Raw genomic sequence first — 20284 nt, 5'->3', positions numbered from 1 at the left:
GATTCAAGCAAGCCGGGCCGAAGACGGCTGAAATGCCAGAAACCGGTCCCCGGTAGCTTGTCTCCTTTCTGGTGAAGAATTGGCTTGGTAGTTTAGTCTGCCCTGTTCCCATGATGCACTGGGCCAGGGACAGACTGATTTGCATATAGCCAGGTTCTGAGCTGGGATGGTGCAGTGAGATAAATAACGGTGATGGATCAAGCCCTGATCTTTGGACTGGGTAAGAGTGGTCTGCTTAATTCAGACACTCTGTTCATCACCACCCCCTTTTCTGAATCGTTTTTGGCCACTATAGGTGTGGCAGGGTATACTCAGACATGAGTCCCTTTCTCACTGCACCATCAGGATTCAAGCAAGCCGGGCCGAAGACGGCTGAAATGCCAGAAACCGGTCCCCGGTAGCTTGTCTCCTTTCTGGTGAAGAATTGGCTTGGTAGTTTAGTCTGCCCTGTTCCCATGGTGCACTGGGCCAGGGACAGACTGATTTGCATATAGCCAGGTTCTGAGCTGGGAAGGTGCAGTGAGATAAATAACGGTGATGGATCAAGCCCTGATCTTTGGACTGGGTAAGAGTGGTCTGCTTAATTCAGACACTCTGTTCATCACCACCCCCTTTTCTGAATCGTTTTTGGCCACTATAGGTGTGGCAGGGTATACTCAGACATGAGTCCCTTTCTCACTGCACCATCAGGATTCAAGCAAGCCGGGCCGAAGACGGCTGAAATGCCAGAAACCGGTCCCCGGTAGCTTGTCTCCTTTCTGGTGAAGAATTGGCTTGGTAGTTTAGTCTGCCCTGTTCCCATGGTGCACTGGGCCAGGGACAGACTGATTTGCATATAGCCAGGTTCTGAGCTGGGAAGGTGCAGTGAGATAAATAACGGTGATGGATCAAGCCCTGATCTTTGGACTGGTTAAGAGTGGTCTGCTTAATTCAGACACTCTGTTCATCACCACCCCCTTTTCTGAATCGTTTTTGGCCACTATAGGTGTGGCAGGGTATACTCAGACATGAGTCCCTTTCTCACTGCACCATCAGGATTCAAGCAAGCCGGGCCGAAGAAGGCTGAAATGCCAGAAACCGGTCCCCGGTAGCTTGTCTCCTTTCTGGTGAAGAATTGGCTTGGTAGTTTAGTCTGCCCTGTTCCCATGGTGCACTGGGCCAGGGACAGACTGATTTGCATATAGCCAGGTTCTAAGCTGGGAAGGTGCAGTGAGATAAATAACGGTGATGGATCAAGCCCTGATCTTTGGACTGGGTAAGAGTGGTCTGCTTAATTCAGACACTCTGTTCATCACCACCCCCTTTTCTGAATCGTTTTTGGCCACTATAGGTGTGGCAGGGTATACTCAGACATGAGTCCCTTTCTCACTGCACCATCAGGATTCAAGCAAGCCGGGCCGAAGACGGCTGAAATCCCAGAAACCGGTCCCCGGTAGCTTGTCTCCTTTCTGGTGAAGAATTGGCTTGGTAGTTTAGTCTGCCCTGTTCCCATGATGCACTGGGCCAGGGACAGACTGATTTGCATATAGCCAGGTTCTGAGCTGGGATGGTGCAGTGAGATAAATAACGGTGATGGATCAAGCCCTGATCTTTGGACTGGGTAAGAGTGGTCTGCTTAATTCAGACACTCTGTTCATCACCACCCCCTTTTCTGAATCGTTTTTGGCCACTATAGGTGTGGCAGGGTATACTCAGACATGAGTCCCTTTCTCACTGCACCATCAGGATTCAAGCAAGCCGGGCCGAAGACGGCTGAAATGCCAGAAACCGGTCCCCGGTAGCTTGTCTCCTTTCTGGTGAAGAATTGGCTTGGTAGTTTAGTCTGCCCTGTTCCCATGATGCACTGGGCCAGGGACAGACTGATTTGCATAGAGCCAGGTTCTGAGCTGGGATGGTGCAGTGAGATAAATAACGGTGATGGATCAAGCCCTGATCTTTGGACTGGGTAAGAGTGGTCTGCTTAATTCAGACACTCTGTTCATCACCACCCCCTTTTCTGAATCGTTTTTGGCCACTATAGGTGTGGCAGGGTATACTCAGACATGAGTCCCTTTCTCACTGCACCATCAGGATTCAAGCAAGCCGGGCCGAAGACGGCTGAAATGCCAGAAACCGGTCCCCGGTAGCTTGTCTCCTTTCTGGTGAAGAATTGGCTTGGTAGTTTAGTCTGCCCTGTTCCCATGATGCACTGGGCCAGGGACAGACTGATTTGCATATAGCCAGGTTCTGAGCTGGGATGGTGCAGTGAGATAAATAACGGTGATGGATCAAGCCCTGATCTTTGGACTGGGTAAGAGTGGTCTGCTTAATTCAGACACTCTGTTCATCACCACCCCCTTTTCTGAATCCCATTTCATAGGGAAGCAACTACATGAAAGAAGGAAAGAGGTTGTGAACCATTTCTTCAAGTCACGGTTTTCAGTGAGTGTGGAGCAAGACAGAAAGAGAGGGAATAATAGGAAGCGGGAGGCAGCTGCCAGCACCGAAAAGAAGAGAACATTGTCTGTGTCTTCAGACAGAGTTCTTCTGCTTTCTCTGTGAATGTAAATCTGCTTTTAGAGGCTCGAGGCTTGGCTAAAGTGCTTCGGCACTGTAAGATCCTGTCCCCCAGTGTGAAAGCGACTATAGAAAGGAGAGCGGACACAGAGTGCTGCTTTAGGCGTGCCATATGCTCGCTATTTTTTGAGGAGAGATAAAAAAAGTTGTTTTGACTTGAATGTTGCTGAAAGTGTGTCTATATTGCTGACAGGGAGCCTAGGAAAGTTGGGACATTGGCTTTAATGTACTAAGGGGCATATTAGCAAGAACCTCGTTAAAATTATCGCTGTTTTAGCGGCAGGAAACTGCCGCTAAAATGGCGATAATGAGCTAACAACTATGCGCTATAGAATTTCAATAGAAGGGCAGGTTAGATGTCCTGCTTGTAATACCTGTTCTTGTGCGCTTTTAAGAGAGGAAATACGGCGAGGCACCGGTCTTTTCAAAGCATGGCTAGATTCTCTAAGACCTCAATCCAAAATAGTACCACCGTTTGCAAAAGCTGGTTTCAGATTCTAGGAGGCGTGTCCTTCTGCTCAGATTAGGTGAATAGGGTTGTATTATAGAAGGCCTTTCCTGCATACTTTGAAGCCACTGCAGTAACCAGTGGATGAAAGGCTGGACAGAATGTACAGTGCGCTCACCCTTCCCCTCCAGTCCCCATATATGAGTTCTGTTGCTGAGACCAGGTCCCCATTGTTGTCTCCATGGAAGCGAGTGGTGCCTTCCTCCAATCACAGGCCTCGTTAGAGCTCATGTACAGGAGGACCTCGGCAGCATTAGCCCATTGTTTATCAATGCAGCAGCCAGAGAGAAACACACCAGTGCATGCCTTCACTCTTCCAGGGCGCTCAGATCCCAGCATGCTGCTGAATTCTGAGGCTAGACTAGCACCTTCTTTATCTACTACACATGCACACAAGTAAAGCTGTCCTGAAGCTGTTTTGGACAGTGCAACAGTCCTGCACGAGCGTGGCAAAGATGGCACGGGTTGAAAAAGTAGAGTAGAGTTCCTATAGGGATGGTGAAAGGGGAAAGGGGGGGAAAGGCAAAACTTTTGTCATGTTGCCCTCACACAACCCGAGAGGTGTTATGCTTCATCATTGGGCCTTGCTCCTCGTCGGGCCGGCGCTGCAATGCTCGACGGGCTCACCGTTTCCTGGGCTATTTGTCGGAGATCTTTTGGGAGAAGCCCTTGGGTGCGTGCGGGTGTGGGGGGGGGTGGTGTGCACGTGTAAGGTGGTTTAAAATAGGTCAGGGTCAATCCTAGTAGCAATCAGTTTTAATGGTGAAGGTAGATCCTGCCTAACTGAAAAAGAGTGGACGCCCTATGGGAATGTAATGTTCCTAACAGGCCGTCTCTATAGTGGGGTCGACATGTTTCGTGCATATTTGTTCCAGTGGAATCGGTGGGCACTTCATCAGGACCAATGGGAATTTAAGTGCACAAAAAAGAAAAATTGGGAGAACAGACACCAAGACTTTTGGAAGTAGCCGGTTATGGGGCCCTAGTAGTCCTGTTTCTGGGTGAAGGTAACACCCATAGAACAGCAACTACAGCCTGGCGGGTTTGATAAGGAGCACGTTGTTGCTCCACTCTGGCAGGTGGCGGCAACTTGCCAGTATGCCTACCCTCGCTCTGTTTCCCTGTCAAAGATGGCACGGGCCCTGGTGCAAGCATGGAAAATTAGCATTTCACTGTGGTAGGGGTGGCAAAAAACAGCAATTAACTAGGTTCCGTGGGCTCCGGTGCCACTGAACCTGCTGCACCAATGGTAGCTGTGCCCCAGCTTCACTGGATAGATGAAGTTTTAATAACCGCTGCAGTTTCATGATGTTCACCTGCTGGAGACATCCGTGTTCCATGGAGTTTAAGTAAATTGCACAAAGTGTAGTTGGCGTGTTTGGGCAGATGGCATTGCAGCTAAAAGTTGCTTAATTTCAGTGTCGCATAATTCCTTTCAAAGATTGAGCTTGACTTTGAATTGCATTTCCTGGTGATCTGCGCTTGTTTTTCAAACTTGGCCTCGGCGACCCACACGTTTCCTTTTCTGATCGGCCGTGCTTAGACATGTGTGAGGCGTTCTCTTCACCCAGCCGTCACCGCTTCACTGGATAGTGTTAGTTGGCACTTAAGAGCACTTAGTCGGCCATTATCACGGCAGCACCGCACTTGTGAGGATGTTACTAAAGAGGAAGGCAAATGATTCATTGAAAGGCAGAAAACAGTTTCAGGCGCAGTAAACTGGGAGAGGACATCAGAACAACTGGTGTTTCTCCTATTTTGTTTATACGAAGAATAAAATAAAATAAAATAGCATTTTGTGGGATTTCATTACAAGAACGGAGGCTACATTATGCATTATTCCTTTAATGCAGTCCAATCAGCCGCTTGCATCAAAATAATAAGGTCCAGAATAGGACAATAGCAAGACATGAAAGGCACGAGCCTTCAACAATCTGCCTCTTTCAAACGTGGCTCCAAGCAGATCAGTTCATTTTCCTTCATTACCATTATTCATATTTATCTCTATTTTGAAGCTCCCTAGTGTGTGGCTTAACCCCACCCCCCTCCTACTGCCTCTGTACCGATCTCCAATGTACAGAGATCTCCCTACACCCCCTTCCCTAGTCCCATCCTTGCGTGACTGACAGATTAACCTGCCTTTTCTTTCAGCTTATGTACTATTTCTAATGTTTGAATATATTTAAAGATTTTTAGATGTTTAATTGAACCATAATATTTTGTCTTTTGTGTAAACGATTATTCTTCAATGTCATCCTTGTTCTATTTCCTCGTGCCATAATGAGTTTACCTAATGTCTTAATCAATTGCTATAGATCGGCTATTTCTGCTGGTCATGTCCTTGTCAATGATAAAATGGTTGGTAAAAATGTCATTGTTTGAAGAGTGATGAAAAGCATTAGTTTAAGAAGACCTCTTAAACTTAAATATGAAAGTCTTTGGATGTCGAACTAATCCTTGATCTGTGCTTGGCACATGCGCCAAGCACTTATTTAAATAAGAGAGTGCCTCTTCTGGGAGTCTAATCTCCAGCACATTTACTTGAGAAAGTCATCATATTACTCCTTACGTTTCTCTACAACCCATGCTGGAATGTATTTGACATGTTTTAAGGCCTACTTCTCATTGCTACTTCTAACTACTTTATTTCAACTTGACTTCATGTGTTAGGTCCTTTAAATGTATTGTTATTATTTTAATTTCTCAAATTTGCTTGAAAATGCACCATTTGTCCACTCTATTTTCAATATTTTCTCGGGGGGAGAACCCCCGGGACCCCCCATAGGTTGTTCACTCGCCACAGTGCAGTACGACAATTATTTTACACTCACCACTTTCAAATGTCACCAGCCGCCACTGGTCACTGTGAATGGCGAGGATGCAACATAGTAAGCACTCTGCAGAGCAGCCGCCTCTTCACAGGAGAAGGATCATGATGGTGTTTACCTAGATCCAGAGCCCGCACCCACCCCCGGCGTGGGTGCATCACTCTCAGACGCTGCTTCCTCCTCTCGCTGAGGCAAAGATCCAGGGGCTGTCAGCTGGTGAAGACCTCCTCAGCAGGGACATCTTGTCCTTCCTGCCCTTCGTCTGCTTCTTCATGGGACGTGTCTTCTCCCTCCATTGTGTTGGTCCTCGCCCGAGTACGAGGATGATGCAGTCTCCGAGCGTGCCCACCCCCTCTCCACCAAGCCTTCCAAAGGGCATGGTCTCTGCATGGGGTCTGGCTGCCAAGCTGCATCTTAAGATGGAAGGCAGGTTCACCGAGACCAGTTTGAGATGCTCCATCAATCCGAGGTGCTCTTGCCTCCCAGGCTCCATCTTTCATGTGAACTGGGGGTTGTTGTCGCATTTCATTTTGTGGGAATTCAGGGATCCTTGGCCGTCAGTCTGACATATTAATTTATGAAGCTCTAGCTCACCCGCCCTCCCACCCGCCGGGTAAAGATGATCTGGACTGGTCTCCTTCCTTGAGACTGGATCCTATCCTGGCCATCAATGGCGGATCACGCCTCAGGAGTCGCTGAGGAAGTCTTGGTTTCTGATTCCATGCATGCGAGAGTGAAGGCCGCCTTCGAGACCGGACCGGCCCACCAGGGCAGGAGGTTATGCTGTTTATTTCTCTCAAGGGTTGATCAAAGTGTGGTGAAGGACATTCAATCGGTGGCTGCCACTGTCCGGATGGGAAGGGATTGGTGCCACTACTGGCTGCCAGTGCTCTTCCGCTGGAACTTCCTGCTGATGGCATTGGCAATGGGCCACTGTCTCTAACTCAGTGGCTGAGCAGTGGGTTCATCTCGTTGACTGGAAACCAGCTGGAGCTCTGCCTGTTCTCCCGATGGTGCCTTTTTTGAGATCTTATCTGTCTGGGACCAACATTAGGGAGCTTTGTCAGCAAGCTCTGCAAGACCCAGAAGCTTGACCAGTATATTCAGGAGTCCTCCAAGCTGATGGAGTCTTCTCACAGGCAGCAGTATTTCTTGTAGGTGTTACCAGAGACGATTTCACCCGAGATTGACTCCTCATCTATCTGAGTTGCTGCGTCGCTATCTCCTGCTTTCTGCCTCATTTTACTGCTTTCACCTTCTTTTCCCACATCTTACTGAGTGCCTTCCCCTGCTGTTGCCTTGTTTTTGTTTCAACTGTTTTTCCGTGTTTTGTCGCATTGCTGCTCCATCTGCCGCCCTTCTCCCGCCTAGACCCGCCCACCACCTCCCAGCGCCCCTCGCAGTACCCCAGGACCTACTTAATGGAGGCTGCAGCGCAATCCACTAAGCAGGCCCCACGCCCTGCTCTCCGGTGCTGCTGCACCAGTATCCCCTGCTTTCTGCCTTATTTTTACTGCTTTCTCCTTCCTTTCCTCTGTTTTCTGAGTGCGTTATCCTTGTTTTCCACGATTCTCCCTGGTTTTGTTCCTCAACAGCGCCTTGACACCCTCGCAGGCGAGTCACCACTCTTTATGACTCCAGATTGATGGATGAAGATGGTTCTCTCTCTGCCGACTCCTCCCAGGGTTCTTCTCTACCCACCAGTTCAGGGGAGAAATACTGGGAGTGACTTCTTTAAAGGCCAGTAGTGTCCCCCTCCAGGGCATTGGCAGAGCCGCCACTTGGGTGGCTCGTTTGTGTTCATCTCCCGGTGGAGTTTGAGGCATCAAAAGTCCACAGACACTGGTACTAGAGCGACAACAGGCATTCTTCCTGACTGAGGACCCTTTTGATGATAATGTTCTCTTTCATAAAACTGATGGATTGCATTGCTTCTGAAGTGTGTGTGCCTTGTTGATTGGTCCTTCCACTAAGTGTGCTGGGATATCCTCAAGTTGTGATGAAATAGTGCTGAGCAGGAAATAGCCCAATGACACACCAATAACCTTCATTCCACCAGTCACTCTACCATGCCCCAGTACTCCCGTCCCACCCTCCGTTTCTGTTGTCGCGTCCTTGATCGCGGTGCTTGGGGATGGTGGGACGTTCTGCAATAGATCCACCCATGGATGGGCCACCTCAGTGGAGAGAGGCTGAGGGGAGGGGAGGAAGGGGAGGGTTTAGTCTTAGGGTAATCAGAGTAATGAAGATTACAGGGAGTAATCGCTCCATTATGATGCCTTAGGGATAGATACCGGTCCGACAGTCCTGACTAGGGGCAGAACTATGGGTGGAGACATGTCAGGTGCGGGTGTTGGACAGAGGTGTCTGCTGCTGGATCTGAGTGTTTTTGCACCAAAGGGTACATCATTCTGGCTTCTCCTGGAATTGTCACTTGAAATGTGCGCAAGCTCTGCTGACACAAGAGATGTAACTGAATCAACATTAGACCGCGCCACACGAAGGGACAACATGGCGCACTCGTCGAGATCTCCTGATCCCACATCGTAGATTGTTGTAAATGTAAAATGTAAATTGATACTTGTATAGCGCACTACTCACCCGCAAGGGTCTCAAGGCGCTTGTACGAATATCGCTGTGGAACCCATCCTGGCTTTCTCTGTGAGGCGTCCACTCCTAGGCACCCCCAAGGTGGAGGCCAGGCATCCTTAGCGTTGTGGGGGCCGTTGTGGAGATTAAGCAAGCTATTGCCCAGAGTTGCAGAGTGGGACTCCTTGATTGGAATAGGCACAGAGGCGAGAATTATCAGGTCCGTGGAACTTTGAGCCCAAGACTCGCCGAGGCGGGGAATTGAACCCTGATCCCGGGCTAGACCTCTGCATCAGGGTCTGCCGCTCTAACCATTGAGCCACACTTCTCCACTAGTCCTTCTTCAGTTTCAAACATTCAGCCAAGGGCCCAGCATCTCACTTATGCTATGTTGTTTGATGTGTCCATGACATTTACCCCCTCCCAGGCTGGCTGATCATGGTGGCTGGTGGTCACTGAGGAGTGAATGTGGCCCCCATGTACTGTCCATCATACAAGACCCTGACAATCACAGAGGGCCCTTGGCTGGCCCTGACTATTACAGAGAGGCTATTATCATGGGCCCTTGGCTGACCCTATCTATTACCGGGGCCCTGGGCTGAACCTGTCTATTACCAGAGGTCCTTGGCTCACCCTGCCTATTACAGAAGGCTCTTGCCTACTCCTGCCTATTACCAGGGACCTTGACTGATCCTGCCTATTAACAGGGCCCTTGACTGATACAGCCTTTTCCCAGGGGCCCTTGACTGATCTTGGATATTACCAGGGGCCCTTGACTGATCCTGCCTATTACCAAGGACCCTTGACTGATCTTCGCTATTACCAAGGACCCTTGACTGGTCTTAGCTATTACCAGGGACCCTTGTCTGATTCTATTACCAGGGGCCCTTGCCTGATTCTATTACCAGGGGCTCTTGGCTGATCTTAGCTATTACCAGGGACCATTGCCTGATTCTATTACCAGAGGCCCTTGCCTGTTTCTATTACCAGGGGCCCTTGGCTGATCCTATCTATTACATGAGGCCTTGGCTGACCCTTCCTTTTACCAGGGGCCCTAGACTGATACTGCATATAGCCATGGGCCCGAGGCTTATCTTGGCGATTACCAAGGGCCTTTGCCTGATCCCATCTATTACCTGGGTCCCTTGGCTGGCCCTGTTTTTTAACCAAGGGCCATGGTCTGAACCTGTTTATTTATTTATTTATTTATGCATTTTATATAGCACGAACTTGACCCGAAGGTATCCTAGCGCTTTACATGAGCACCAGTTGCGTTACACAAGGACACATTCATTTTTGTTGGGCGCGGGGAGATTGAGTGATTTGCCCAGAATCACAGGATGTTGAGCGTCCCTACTGAGATTCGAAACGGTTCCTCATTTCGAGGTCGACTGCTCTAGCCTTAAGGCCACATCCTCTCCCCCTTATTGCCTGTGGCTGTTGGCTAGACCTGCCTCTTACCAGGGGCCCTGGGCAGATCCTGTCTGTTACCTGGAGCCCTAGCATGGGCCTGCTTCTTACCGTGAGCTTATGGCTGCACACTGGAGCACTCAAGGTGTGTTTTTATTTTCAATGTGAAACAAAACCAAAGCTGTGCCCCGCAAAAGATGCAAACTTTACTGGTAGTTGTCTTGGCATTTGTGATAGACTGCATGAACTCATACTTAGCCTCACATATCCTGTGCACTAGAACGCAGCCGCTTTGGACTCAACTCACCTTATAGTACCTGCCCTCGTAGCTACACCCGCACTGCCCGGCACTGACACACTCGTTACCGCTTCTGAGAAATCCTGTGTTGCAGAAGCAGCCTTCGGAGCAGGGAGCCAGACACGTAGGCTCCGTAGAAGCGCTGCAGGAGTCCTGGCACCTCGCACCACAGAGCTCATAGTGGCTATTGGCGGGACAAGTGATGCCTGAAAAAAGCAGGTAGTGAGCAAGCGTTATTCATGTAAAAGGAAGTGAGAGTCGACACAGTCATAACATTGTAGCAAAGCAGCAGGCCCTGCATTCATTCGTGCTTATTCATTGGTCACACAAAGGCAGAAGCAGACGCTACATTCAGTTAAACACCACTAAAAAGACATGAGGGGCGGAGGTGATGCACATCTCACAACAATTTCTTTAAACTACTTTTCAAATATCTACAAAAAAGTATCATCTGCTGAATAATCTGTACAGATGATGTTAAAATGACATTGGTATTTCTAATTTTCTTTTTTAAAGTGGCAAAATATTTTACCATTTATCTGCACTCGTTGGGGCATTTTTATGAGAGCCTTGCACCAAGTGTGCACCACGCTAAGGGGTCTATTAGGAAGGTGGGCGGATAGCCGCGGCCCGACCAACGGTCGAAACGCTGAAAACCGCTGGTCCGATTAGCATCAGTGTGATCTTCTGCCTGCCACTTTTCCGCCAGTTGCAGTCCGCCCGCTTGCCTTGCGGGCAGAGCTGGACCACTACAATTGTTGCGGATCAGGGCCAAACATCGCCGGCACGATTAAGATGCCAGCGGTAGCCAGCCTTTCCGCGGTGGTGGAACAGCCATGGAAAGGCATGCAAAGACATGTTCCAGGGGCCCATTGCGGGCCCCCAATGTGTTGGGGGTGGTGTTGGTGCACTGGGGGGGACCCATGATAGCCTCTTACCCCCTACATTTACCTGTGTCAGGTGGCCGACACTGTGCAGTGCCTGCCAACATTGCCAACTCCTGTTAACATTGCAGCGGTGCTACTGGCAGCAGGAACCGCCGCATTGTTAAAGTCCAGAATCCGACTGCTGCGGTCGGATTTCGACTGCGGAGCATCCTAATTGGACCAGCGGTTATGCTGTGGTCCTTGTGGGCAGTCTTTTACTGCAACCATGGCGGTTGGGGAGGTTTTCCGACCGCCATCCTAATAGACCCCTAAGTTTCCACCACGGTGCAAGGGTGCCTGCGTTGGTGCTAGGCTGCAGAAACGGCACGAGCGCAGGGGGAAAGGACAGGAACGCACCGTATAGAATAAATATGATGCATTCCTGCCCTTACACTTAGGACAGCGCAACAAGAGGACGTGCTGCCCTATGCCAAACCCCCATAAATGAGGTCCCCTATAAGCATTCATTTTCTCCAGTATGTTCAAAAGTAGAAACGAGCACACATAGGGCTGTATTCATGGGGTTTTGGGCAAGGGCAGCCCCTACATCAAAGTGAAGGGGCAGGATTTAGGTGTTGAAGCTTCTGTGGGTGCAGGTGTTGTTGGGCTGAGGTGGAAGAGTATGTTTAGAGTACCTTAAAGGCAATGGTACATCAGTCAGTAAGAGGACAGGTCCCCAACCATCGCTCTCGCTCCATTGTGTGGCCTCCGACAACATGATCCGAGAAGCCCCAGCTGCATCGCCACATAACACCAACTACAACATCAAGACGTCGGATGAGACTTCAGAGCAGGACAATTGACGCAGACAGACCACAAAGGAAACTCAATTCAGCGTAACTTTCCCAAAAAGATATAGGGGCAGGTACACTGTCCGAAGTGCATGAGGTAAACCCCCATATATTGACAAATGTACCATTGCTGCCCTGCTCCAGCTCCGGCCTCATTAATTTTAAGATGAGTAACTCTGAATACGCCTGTCGTACTGCATCTTACTTCTCAGAGTATTACGGAGCCTGGCGTAGTTCTGGTCCGCTCAACCCGCTACCTTGGAGATCCAAGTGTTACTCAGCTGAAGAGCAATGATATACAAGGCAGAGACACAAGTGGTAAATAATTCTACCCTCCACAGACACTGCCCAGTAAGTTCTGACCACAAAAGCTAAATTGGCAGTGAATTCCGCAGTTTAATAATGAACTGCGCAGAGGGCGCCAGAGGAAGGTTACGAGAAACCGGACAGCCCTACCAAATAAAGAAAGTTAAAGAAATTCAGGAGCCCTACAGGACACCACCATCCTGACATTATAATAGAAGACACCGCTTCACCCCAGGCACTTCGCGCCTATTGGAGGACAAACTGCATCACTGTTTCATCCCAGCCGTGAGGGGAACGGCTTTCTCTTGGTAGCTGAAGCGCTACGGGAGGGAGCAGGACATTGTGACGCCGCCGTGAGGGGAACGGCTTCTCCAACTACAGCCCCCAGAATTCCCTGCTTGTCGCAGGCCTGCTGACGCCACAGCTGCGACGCCTCTTGCAGCACTACAGCGCTCCCGCCCCATGCAACGCGGGACACGCGTGCGCGGCGTCCGGGCAAAGCCCGGGCACAGGGTGGGCCGTCTGTAGCCGTCCGGGGCTGGCTGAGGCTGGGCTGGTCCCACCCCCCTTGAGAAACTTTCTTTTGACCACTGAGGGAACGTGGCATCTTGTTGGCCTGACTCTGGCCTGACGAGAGAAGAGTTGGCGCCTTTGAATGTGAGTGACTAGGCGGAGTTGCCACTCCAAAACTTTTGTTTCAAGTGGAAACAGAGGGCTGGAGTCAGGGGGCCTGAGAAACTGCTCAGCAGGTGTGGCTCTGATACAATATACCGACTGACTCTGGGGCTGGGAGCCGCATTTTTGTTGTGCTTGTTAACTAGTCATCTAACTCTGTAGACTTGTGTTAGATCTGTAATACTATGACTAGTACTGTGCAAACAAGATCAGCCAAACTCTGTCATGGTCTCCCATCTAACTCTAGCTCTGCGACTAAACAAAAGAAAATACTCCCCCCTACAACTGCACAGCCCACTGCTATTGACTGAATGTTGCAAAAAGCCATTGGGGTTTCATCGAGTGAAATAGAGCAAATCGAAAGGAGCCTATCATTAACCCCGCAACTTGACCTGATGACTATGACCCAAGAATATGAATTTGATGGTATGGTTAATTCCCAAATCAGCCCGCTAGCGTCATCAGTTTTGGAGATCCTGTGTGCTCAGATGATGAATAAAGCTTATCTTGTGAAACCTAAAGCTGGGAGAAAGGCATCTATCACTAGGAAAAAGGGGGCCCGCCTCAGGAAAACTAAGCACAAGCCGGGCAAAATGATCTCTGTCCCGAATGAAGCAATAAGTATTGCAGGGGAGGATGTGGGGCATGAACCTCAAGTACCCTCCAGCTGGGTGCACCAACTTATAACTGATTTACAGAGTCATTTTGAACAAATTGTTAACACCCAGATGAATCTAATTGTGAGTCGATTAGACAAAATAGTAACCCTAGTGAAAACAGGGGGGGGGGGGGCAGAGTGGCATTATGTCTTCCACTTTAATAACCAATCCCAATGCCTCTGAGACTATTCCAGGGAATTTGCATAGCAGACCTCCAGCTGTGTTAACTACCCCCAGCGTGCATCCAATACCACCCCTAATCCCTCAAAAACCAAGCACTAGCAGTGCCCTTATAGAACTCCCCTGTGCACAAGAAAGGCACCTATTGCCTCGTCAACTACCATTGCGCAAGTTCCAACTCATAAGTGGACCACCCCGGAATGCCCATTCTTGGGTCAACCAAGAGGGTCACCCCTTAAGACGACTACCAACCCACCAACCACCAAGTATAAATCTACCCCAGAGGCATCCTCATACGTAGTCATACTCACGGGTGCCAGACTTGAAGCCAGAACACACACAATCCCATGTAAAACTAAGAAGTAAGACTATGTTCTGGCTAAACAAGAGCAGGCCGCTCCCAGGGAATGCACAGGGGGAAATCTTGCACGTGCGGAGAGTAAGCTGGTTGGGGAATAGGAACAAAGACATCACTGGTAACTGTGTGGTAGTGAAGTTTAGGGACCGCAGAGCAGTTACCCACACATTAAGAGGGGGACCTTAGATCAATCGAGCCACATGAGACCTTTGCCTTTGGGTTATTTTTATCCGAGGGGAACCTCGAGTTACAATCAAGGCCCTGCACATCCATGAAGAAGGGATCGCTTCGATGATAGTATAGGACCGTGCTATCCAATGCCGGGTGTCCTTTTAGGAAATGAGGATGTATTTAGACTGAGGAATAGGTTTGGCCCCTTGACGTCACTAGAGGAGCTCGACTGACTAAGGAGCAATAGAACTCCCTCTAAAACGGTCGTATGGGAAGAGGGAGATCTCAGTTTTACAAATCAGGGTGCATCCCCATCCTTTCATCCACACGGAATATGTCCACGACCCATGAAGATGACTTCAGTTGGAGCTTTCAGCTGAAGCCTAAAAATTACACCCTGAATTTACCATCACCATTACCATAATGCATGAATTCGACAACAGATTAAGTGCAGAGACAGCTAGGAGTAAGGGGGTGGTGGCCCCGTTTGTGCTCTTAGCCGGTCACTTTAATTGCCATCTATGCCCTAATCTATTACCTCCCAACGAAGAGTGGTCTTGTTGTCCGGTGGAGGAAGGCCCACATTTCGAACATACAAGTGAGGGGACTGAAACAGGCAAGATATTGAAAAGACAAACCCTGGAATATACTATTGATTTGGTTAGTATCGGAAGGGAAGCTGCTGTTACTCCAACCTTTAAGGGAAGAGGATGTAGTTCGCACATAGACTACATCATGGTGCCCAGCTTCTTTAAGGACTGGATAAGAGGGGTTGAGATTGAATGGAATACATTTAGTGAACATAAACCTCTAGTTCTCGAGATAACAAACCTGGCCCCAAGGAGAGATAGGAGAGGGGAGACGGCAGGTAGTATTGAAAAGGTAAAGGACCAGGGAAGACGTCTGAGATGGTCTAAAGTTGACGGGGATGCCTTTTATAAAACATTAATGGAAAGAGGGAAAGGACCAATCGGGGAATGTCTAGATCTCTCGGTGGAGGGGCCTCTTGTGGTTAGGGCATTTGAGGCAGTGGCCCACCTGATAGATGGTCTATTAAAATCCACTACACCCGTGAGGGTAAACACTGCTTCCGAGATGGTTTGATAAAGAGTGCTCCGGAGCACATAAGGATCTAAAAATTAGCCTGAAAAGTCTTCCAAGAGATAAGTTCAGAATTGTGCAGTGTAGGAGCGCATATAAAAAGGCTATTAAATGTAGGAAGACCTCCCTTCAATTTCAAGCCTGGGAAGATTTAAGGGACGCAGCAGAGGGAAGGGACATGACGGCGTTCTGGAAAATAATAAACAACCTGTGTTTCCAGGACACTAATACCCCAGAAATTGGTACTACTATCTTGCCTGAACAATGATATGACCGTTTTAAAGGCCTGTATAATCACACAGGGGAGAATAATTATGATGTAGGGAGGGGTTGCCAGTGGGTTTCCTCAGTAACATTTTCTTTGGAGGAAATTTTAGTGGCCATACAGGGTTTAACAAGAAATAAAGCCCCGGGCCCAGATGGTATCCCACCAGACCTTTTTTTTATGGGCTCCTATCCTCACAAGGGTGTTAAATGCGGCTGTCGCAACTGGCCGCCTGCGTTCATGGTCATCGGCAATAATAGTCCCAGTTTTCTAAAAAGGGAACAGGGACAACCCCCAGTGTTATCGACCCGTCTCATTGATAGACGTGACAGCTAAAGTTTTAGGCAGAGTGGTCCTAATGCACCTCATACACTGGGCTGAGGAACACCAAATGATTACTGACGTCCAGTATGGATTCAGGGCAGGGAGATCAACGACGGATCAGTGCCTGAACCTTTATCTATTGGTGGCCAAGTACACCATATCCAGCACTGAAGCAGTATATCTAGGGTGCATGGATCTCACCGCAGCCTTTGACCACGTAAACAGAGAGAAGTTGTGGACCCTGATGGCCAGTCTAGGAGTGGATCAGGGCCTGGTAAATATGTTGAGAGCTGGAACACCACCGCCAAGGTGCGTTTCAATCTGGAGGAGGGCGCTATAGAACCTTTTTCCTGTACTAGTGGGGTCAGACAGGGATGCATCCTGGCCCACTTTTTGTTCTCTCTGTACATAAATAATCTAGATCAGGTGTTAGGTAAATTAAAGGTGGATTCTCCAAGAGTAGGTACTCGACCCGTCCCTGTGTTGTTGTACGTGGATGACGCAGTACTTTTAGCCCCCACGCCCAAGGGGCTTCAATGTCTGATAGATGGGTTTGCTAGTTTTATGGATACCATAGATCTATCAGCTAATTTGACTAAATCCTTTGTCATGTTGGCTGGTACTAAACCCTGCAAGAAGTTTTCCTATAAAATAGGTGCACACAAAATAGAACAGGTACAAACTTTTTCCTATCTTGGCCTGTTATTTGATGGGTTTTTAAATTTCAAAATACTAATTGAAGAGCGGTGCACCACGCTAGTGGCCTCGACTGGTGCTATAATGAATTATGGGCGCAGGCTGGGTAGGTGGTCACCAGAGCAAATATTGAAATTGTATAGCGCAATATGTTGCTCAAAAGTGACTTACGGGTCAGAAGTTTGGAGTTTTGTAAATACCCAGCATGTACAATTTGAGGAAAATAAATATTTGAGGAAGGTGCTCAAAACACCACAAAGTACTCCGGCCCTGATCGCCCGTGAGGAACTGGGCAGGCCCTATATCGAAGATTTGATAAAGGTTAGACCCCTTATGGCCTGGCTAAGGATCTGGACCAATACGGAAGCATACCTGAGTAGACACATCATCAGGGGTTGTCTGGATAGGGATAAAGGAATGAGAATCCCGTGGTTAAAATATGTGACGGCTTCCCTTGAAGGAATTGGTTGTAAAGATCTCTTCACAAAACCAGCGGAAATTATCCTCCAAGACAAACTCAGAGTCAAGAGACTTTTTTTGGAGCAGACAGCCTCACGTAGAGCATTAGAGGAAGGAGGTAAACCCACAGTCTGCGCCCACAGGATGGTCAAGACAGGGGAGGGCATGGAACCCTATCTCGCTCTCATGCCAAACGCGCAAGACAGATTTTTAATCACTCGTTTTACACCATTTACTGGCGGATCCACTAGGTTTTACTTCAACCGTTGAGCAGAAGGGTGCCTGCGGCTACGGCAATCGGTCTCCGCAGGACGCCCTTCATTTTGTATTATTATGTCCATTTTATGTCTTACCCAGGCGCGTTTTCTAGTAGGTATTTTAAAACAGGCCAAGTTTAGACATGCAAAGGTTGCCCCACTATTCTTGCAAAGGGCTAATGATCCTTTAACTCTGTTTTGTATTATACACTTTATTACGGTTGCTTTAAGGCCGAGGAACGCAAGAGGGTTGGGCTGAATGAATTTCCCGTGACTATGGTAATATATGAACTTTGTACTGAGCAGGTGATGTTTATGTACTGTATTTTAACTGCTTTTTAAAAAATAATGTATAAATATGTACTTTTATGGTGTTTTCTAAATACCGAATAGAGGATTATTGAATTGAATTGAATTGAAGGGTGCACGGATGCAGTAGCTGCTGGCTCCAGTTGGCTTGGAACCTGGTCTGGTGCATGAAACACAGGAAGCTCACAGGGTCCCTGCATGGCCGGAGGACTTCACGGGCGACCAACAAGAAGCTCTTTCCATTTCATTCTGAACTGGGGGTCACTCAGAAGGATCATCTTTCACCTTCTTTATAGTTACCATCACGCGTCAGGGGCACTGGGGAGCAGAGACTTGGTGCGAGGCTCCCAAGCCTTAGACCTGGTGGTCTAAGACTATACACTACTACACTAGGTCTATAACAGAGCTGGTGTGTGATTTTAGGGACCCTTGTTTTTAAAGATTGATAGCTAGATGAGTGGAAGTGTTTCCTTGGCTCGCCGAGTGACTCAATGCCACAATCTCAGGTTTATGGCAGCTGCAGGTTCTTGACCACATACTGGTTCACACCCCAGTTCACAAGCACAGAGCCATCACCACCTGTAATACAGAAACACTCTGGGTCATACATGGAACCCTAAACAGCCACTGGACTAAGATTTACCGCAGGGATTAGACAATCAATGAGGGCACAGAACTCCTCGAAGATCATCATAGGCACCATATCCTCAGCATATCAGCCCAAACCCATCAGCCACAGAACTGTAAACAGCCACTGGACTGAGACTCACCGCAGGTGGTAGACAATGAATGAAGACACAGAACTCCTGAAAGAAAATCGTAAGCACCGTAATCACAACATATCCGCATAGACCCATTAGTCAAAGAACTTTAAATAGTCACTGGACTGAGACTTAACGTAGGAGGTAGACAATGAATAAGGACAATGAACTACTCAAAGATCATCATAAGCACCGTATCCTCAGCATATCAGCCCAAACCCATCAGCCACAGAACTGTAAACAGCCACTGGACTGAGACTCACCGCAGGTGGTAGACAATGAATGAAGACACAGAACTTCCCAAAGATTATCATAAGCACCCTACCCTCAACATATCACCCTAGACCCATCAGCCACAGAACCTTAAAACGCCACTGGACTAAACAAGTATCACAGGTGGTAGACACAGAGCTCCTCAAATGTCATCATAAGCACTGTAATCACAACATATCAGCCTAAACCCATCAGTCACAGATTTTTAAAGACTTACCGCAGGAGGTAGATGTCCTCCACTGGTCGACAGGGATGCCGCGTGCCTGGCACTGCTCAGCGTAGGTGGCCATGGACAAACACAGCAAGGAGTGATTTCCCCCACGAGTGCAGAGGTCATTTACACAGCTATTCACAAAGGACTCCGGGGACAAGAGTGTAACGCAGGCCGCAAAGGGCCCTGACGAGGATGCCATGATGCCGCAGTGGGACAAGCTACGATACAGGGAAATGTTTTGTCCAATGCAGGCTGGAGATGCAGAATACTCTGTGCACTGAGGACCTGCACTACCTCCACTTGTACTCATAGTTCCATCAGAGAGAGGGTCTGACGTTACAGCGATGGAAGCCTCGCTTGAGGCATTTCCTGCCGGACTGTTGAAGCTCCCACACAAGCCGCAGGTGGAGGCATTGTACCCCGCAGATAAGGTGGCTGCCACATGGTGATATCCATCGTAGGTCACGTCCAACCCAAAATCAGTGTGGATAGCCACCACCAGACCGCTCCACAATACATTGACCTTCCCACTGATGAGAGTCATCGGGATAAGAGACCAAATACCATTTACCTAAATTATGCAAGAGAAAACGGAGCACAAGGAGAAAAAGCAATATTAGTCACTTTATTGATTGGTCGATGAAGAGTAGTGAAACCACAAACAAGGTATTTACGAGCAAACATGCATATATATATACCACCCATGTACGCAAAAGGCATGCATATGCAAACCTTACCTCCCTATTTGTTCCAAAAATTAATATTCACAGTACAGACCATACATAAAATTCTCACAATGAAAAACACTAGCTTTAAAATTATAATTTTGTGTACCAATCATGCGTAAACTTTTTGGTTTAGTCCATGGTGTAGGAAGGTGGTAGACCCACCTGGGCAAAGGGCTGACAGCCCTTCCCTCTAGCCACCAATGACAGGGCCATCCTGTTTGTAGAAACCTTGCAGCCACTAGTCATGTCTGAACCAGATATCTGTACTGGCAGCATAAGTAACCACAGCAGCCCCGCACAACACGGCCGGACTGTGGGGAGGAGATGGTGCGGCTTGTCAGCCCTGAGCTTTCCGTGTCACTCTTCCTAGGTCTCAGAGTATTCAAGGCGTGCACCGTGCTGCCTGCCATGCATGTGATGCAACAAAGAGGCCTTGAGAATCCCCGGGGCCAGGACTGGGCCACAAGAGCCTTGTTACCCTACTCTAATTTGGGCCTTAGTAATCCCTGGGAATAATTTGTATGAGTGTTGCAGTACCCCATATCCACCAGCAGAGCAGCAGAGGGGGGTCCCACGTGCTCTACTTGCTGGAGGCTCATTGTTGTTTCAGAGGTCATAAGCAGGGCATGAAAACAAAAGTTG

General features: G+C 48.5%; 1 protein-coding gene across 1 annotated transcript in view; it reads right to left on the bottom strand.

Moving 5' to 3' along the window:
• Positions 1 to 20284, bottom strand: part of LOC147736738 (alpha-tectorin-like) — a 457896-nt gene that overhangs the window by 68063 nt on the left and 369549 nt on the right. The window contains exons 9-10 of the mRNA XM_086952687.1: positions 18918 to 19485; positions 10199 to 10395 (exon numbers count right to left, since the gene is read on the bottom strand). Coding sequence (XP_086808813.1) covers positions 10199 to 10395; positions 18918 to 19485 — 765 coding nt within the window. The remainder of the gene's footprint in view (positions 1 to 10198; positions 10396 to 18917; positions 19486 to 20284) is intronic.

The sequence above is a fragment of the Lissotriton vulgaris genome, chromosome 1_2, assembly GCF_964263255.1.
Source record: "Lissotriton vulgaris chromosome 1_2, aLisVul1.2, whole genome shotgun sequence".
Lineage (NCBI taxonomy): Eukaryota > Metazoa > Chordata > Amphibia > Caudata > Salamandridae > Lissotriton > Lissotriton vulgaris.
This window is presented reverse-complemented; position numbering and strand designations above follow the sequence as displayed.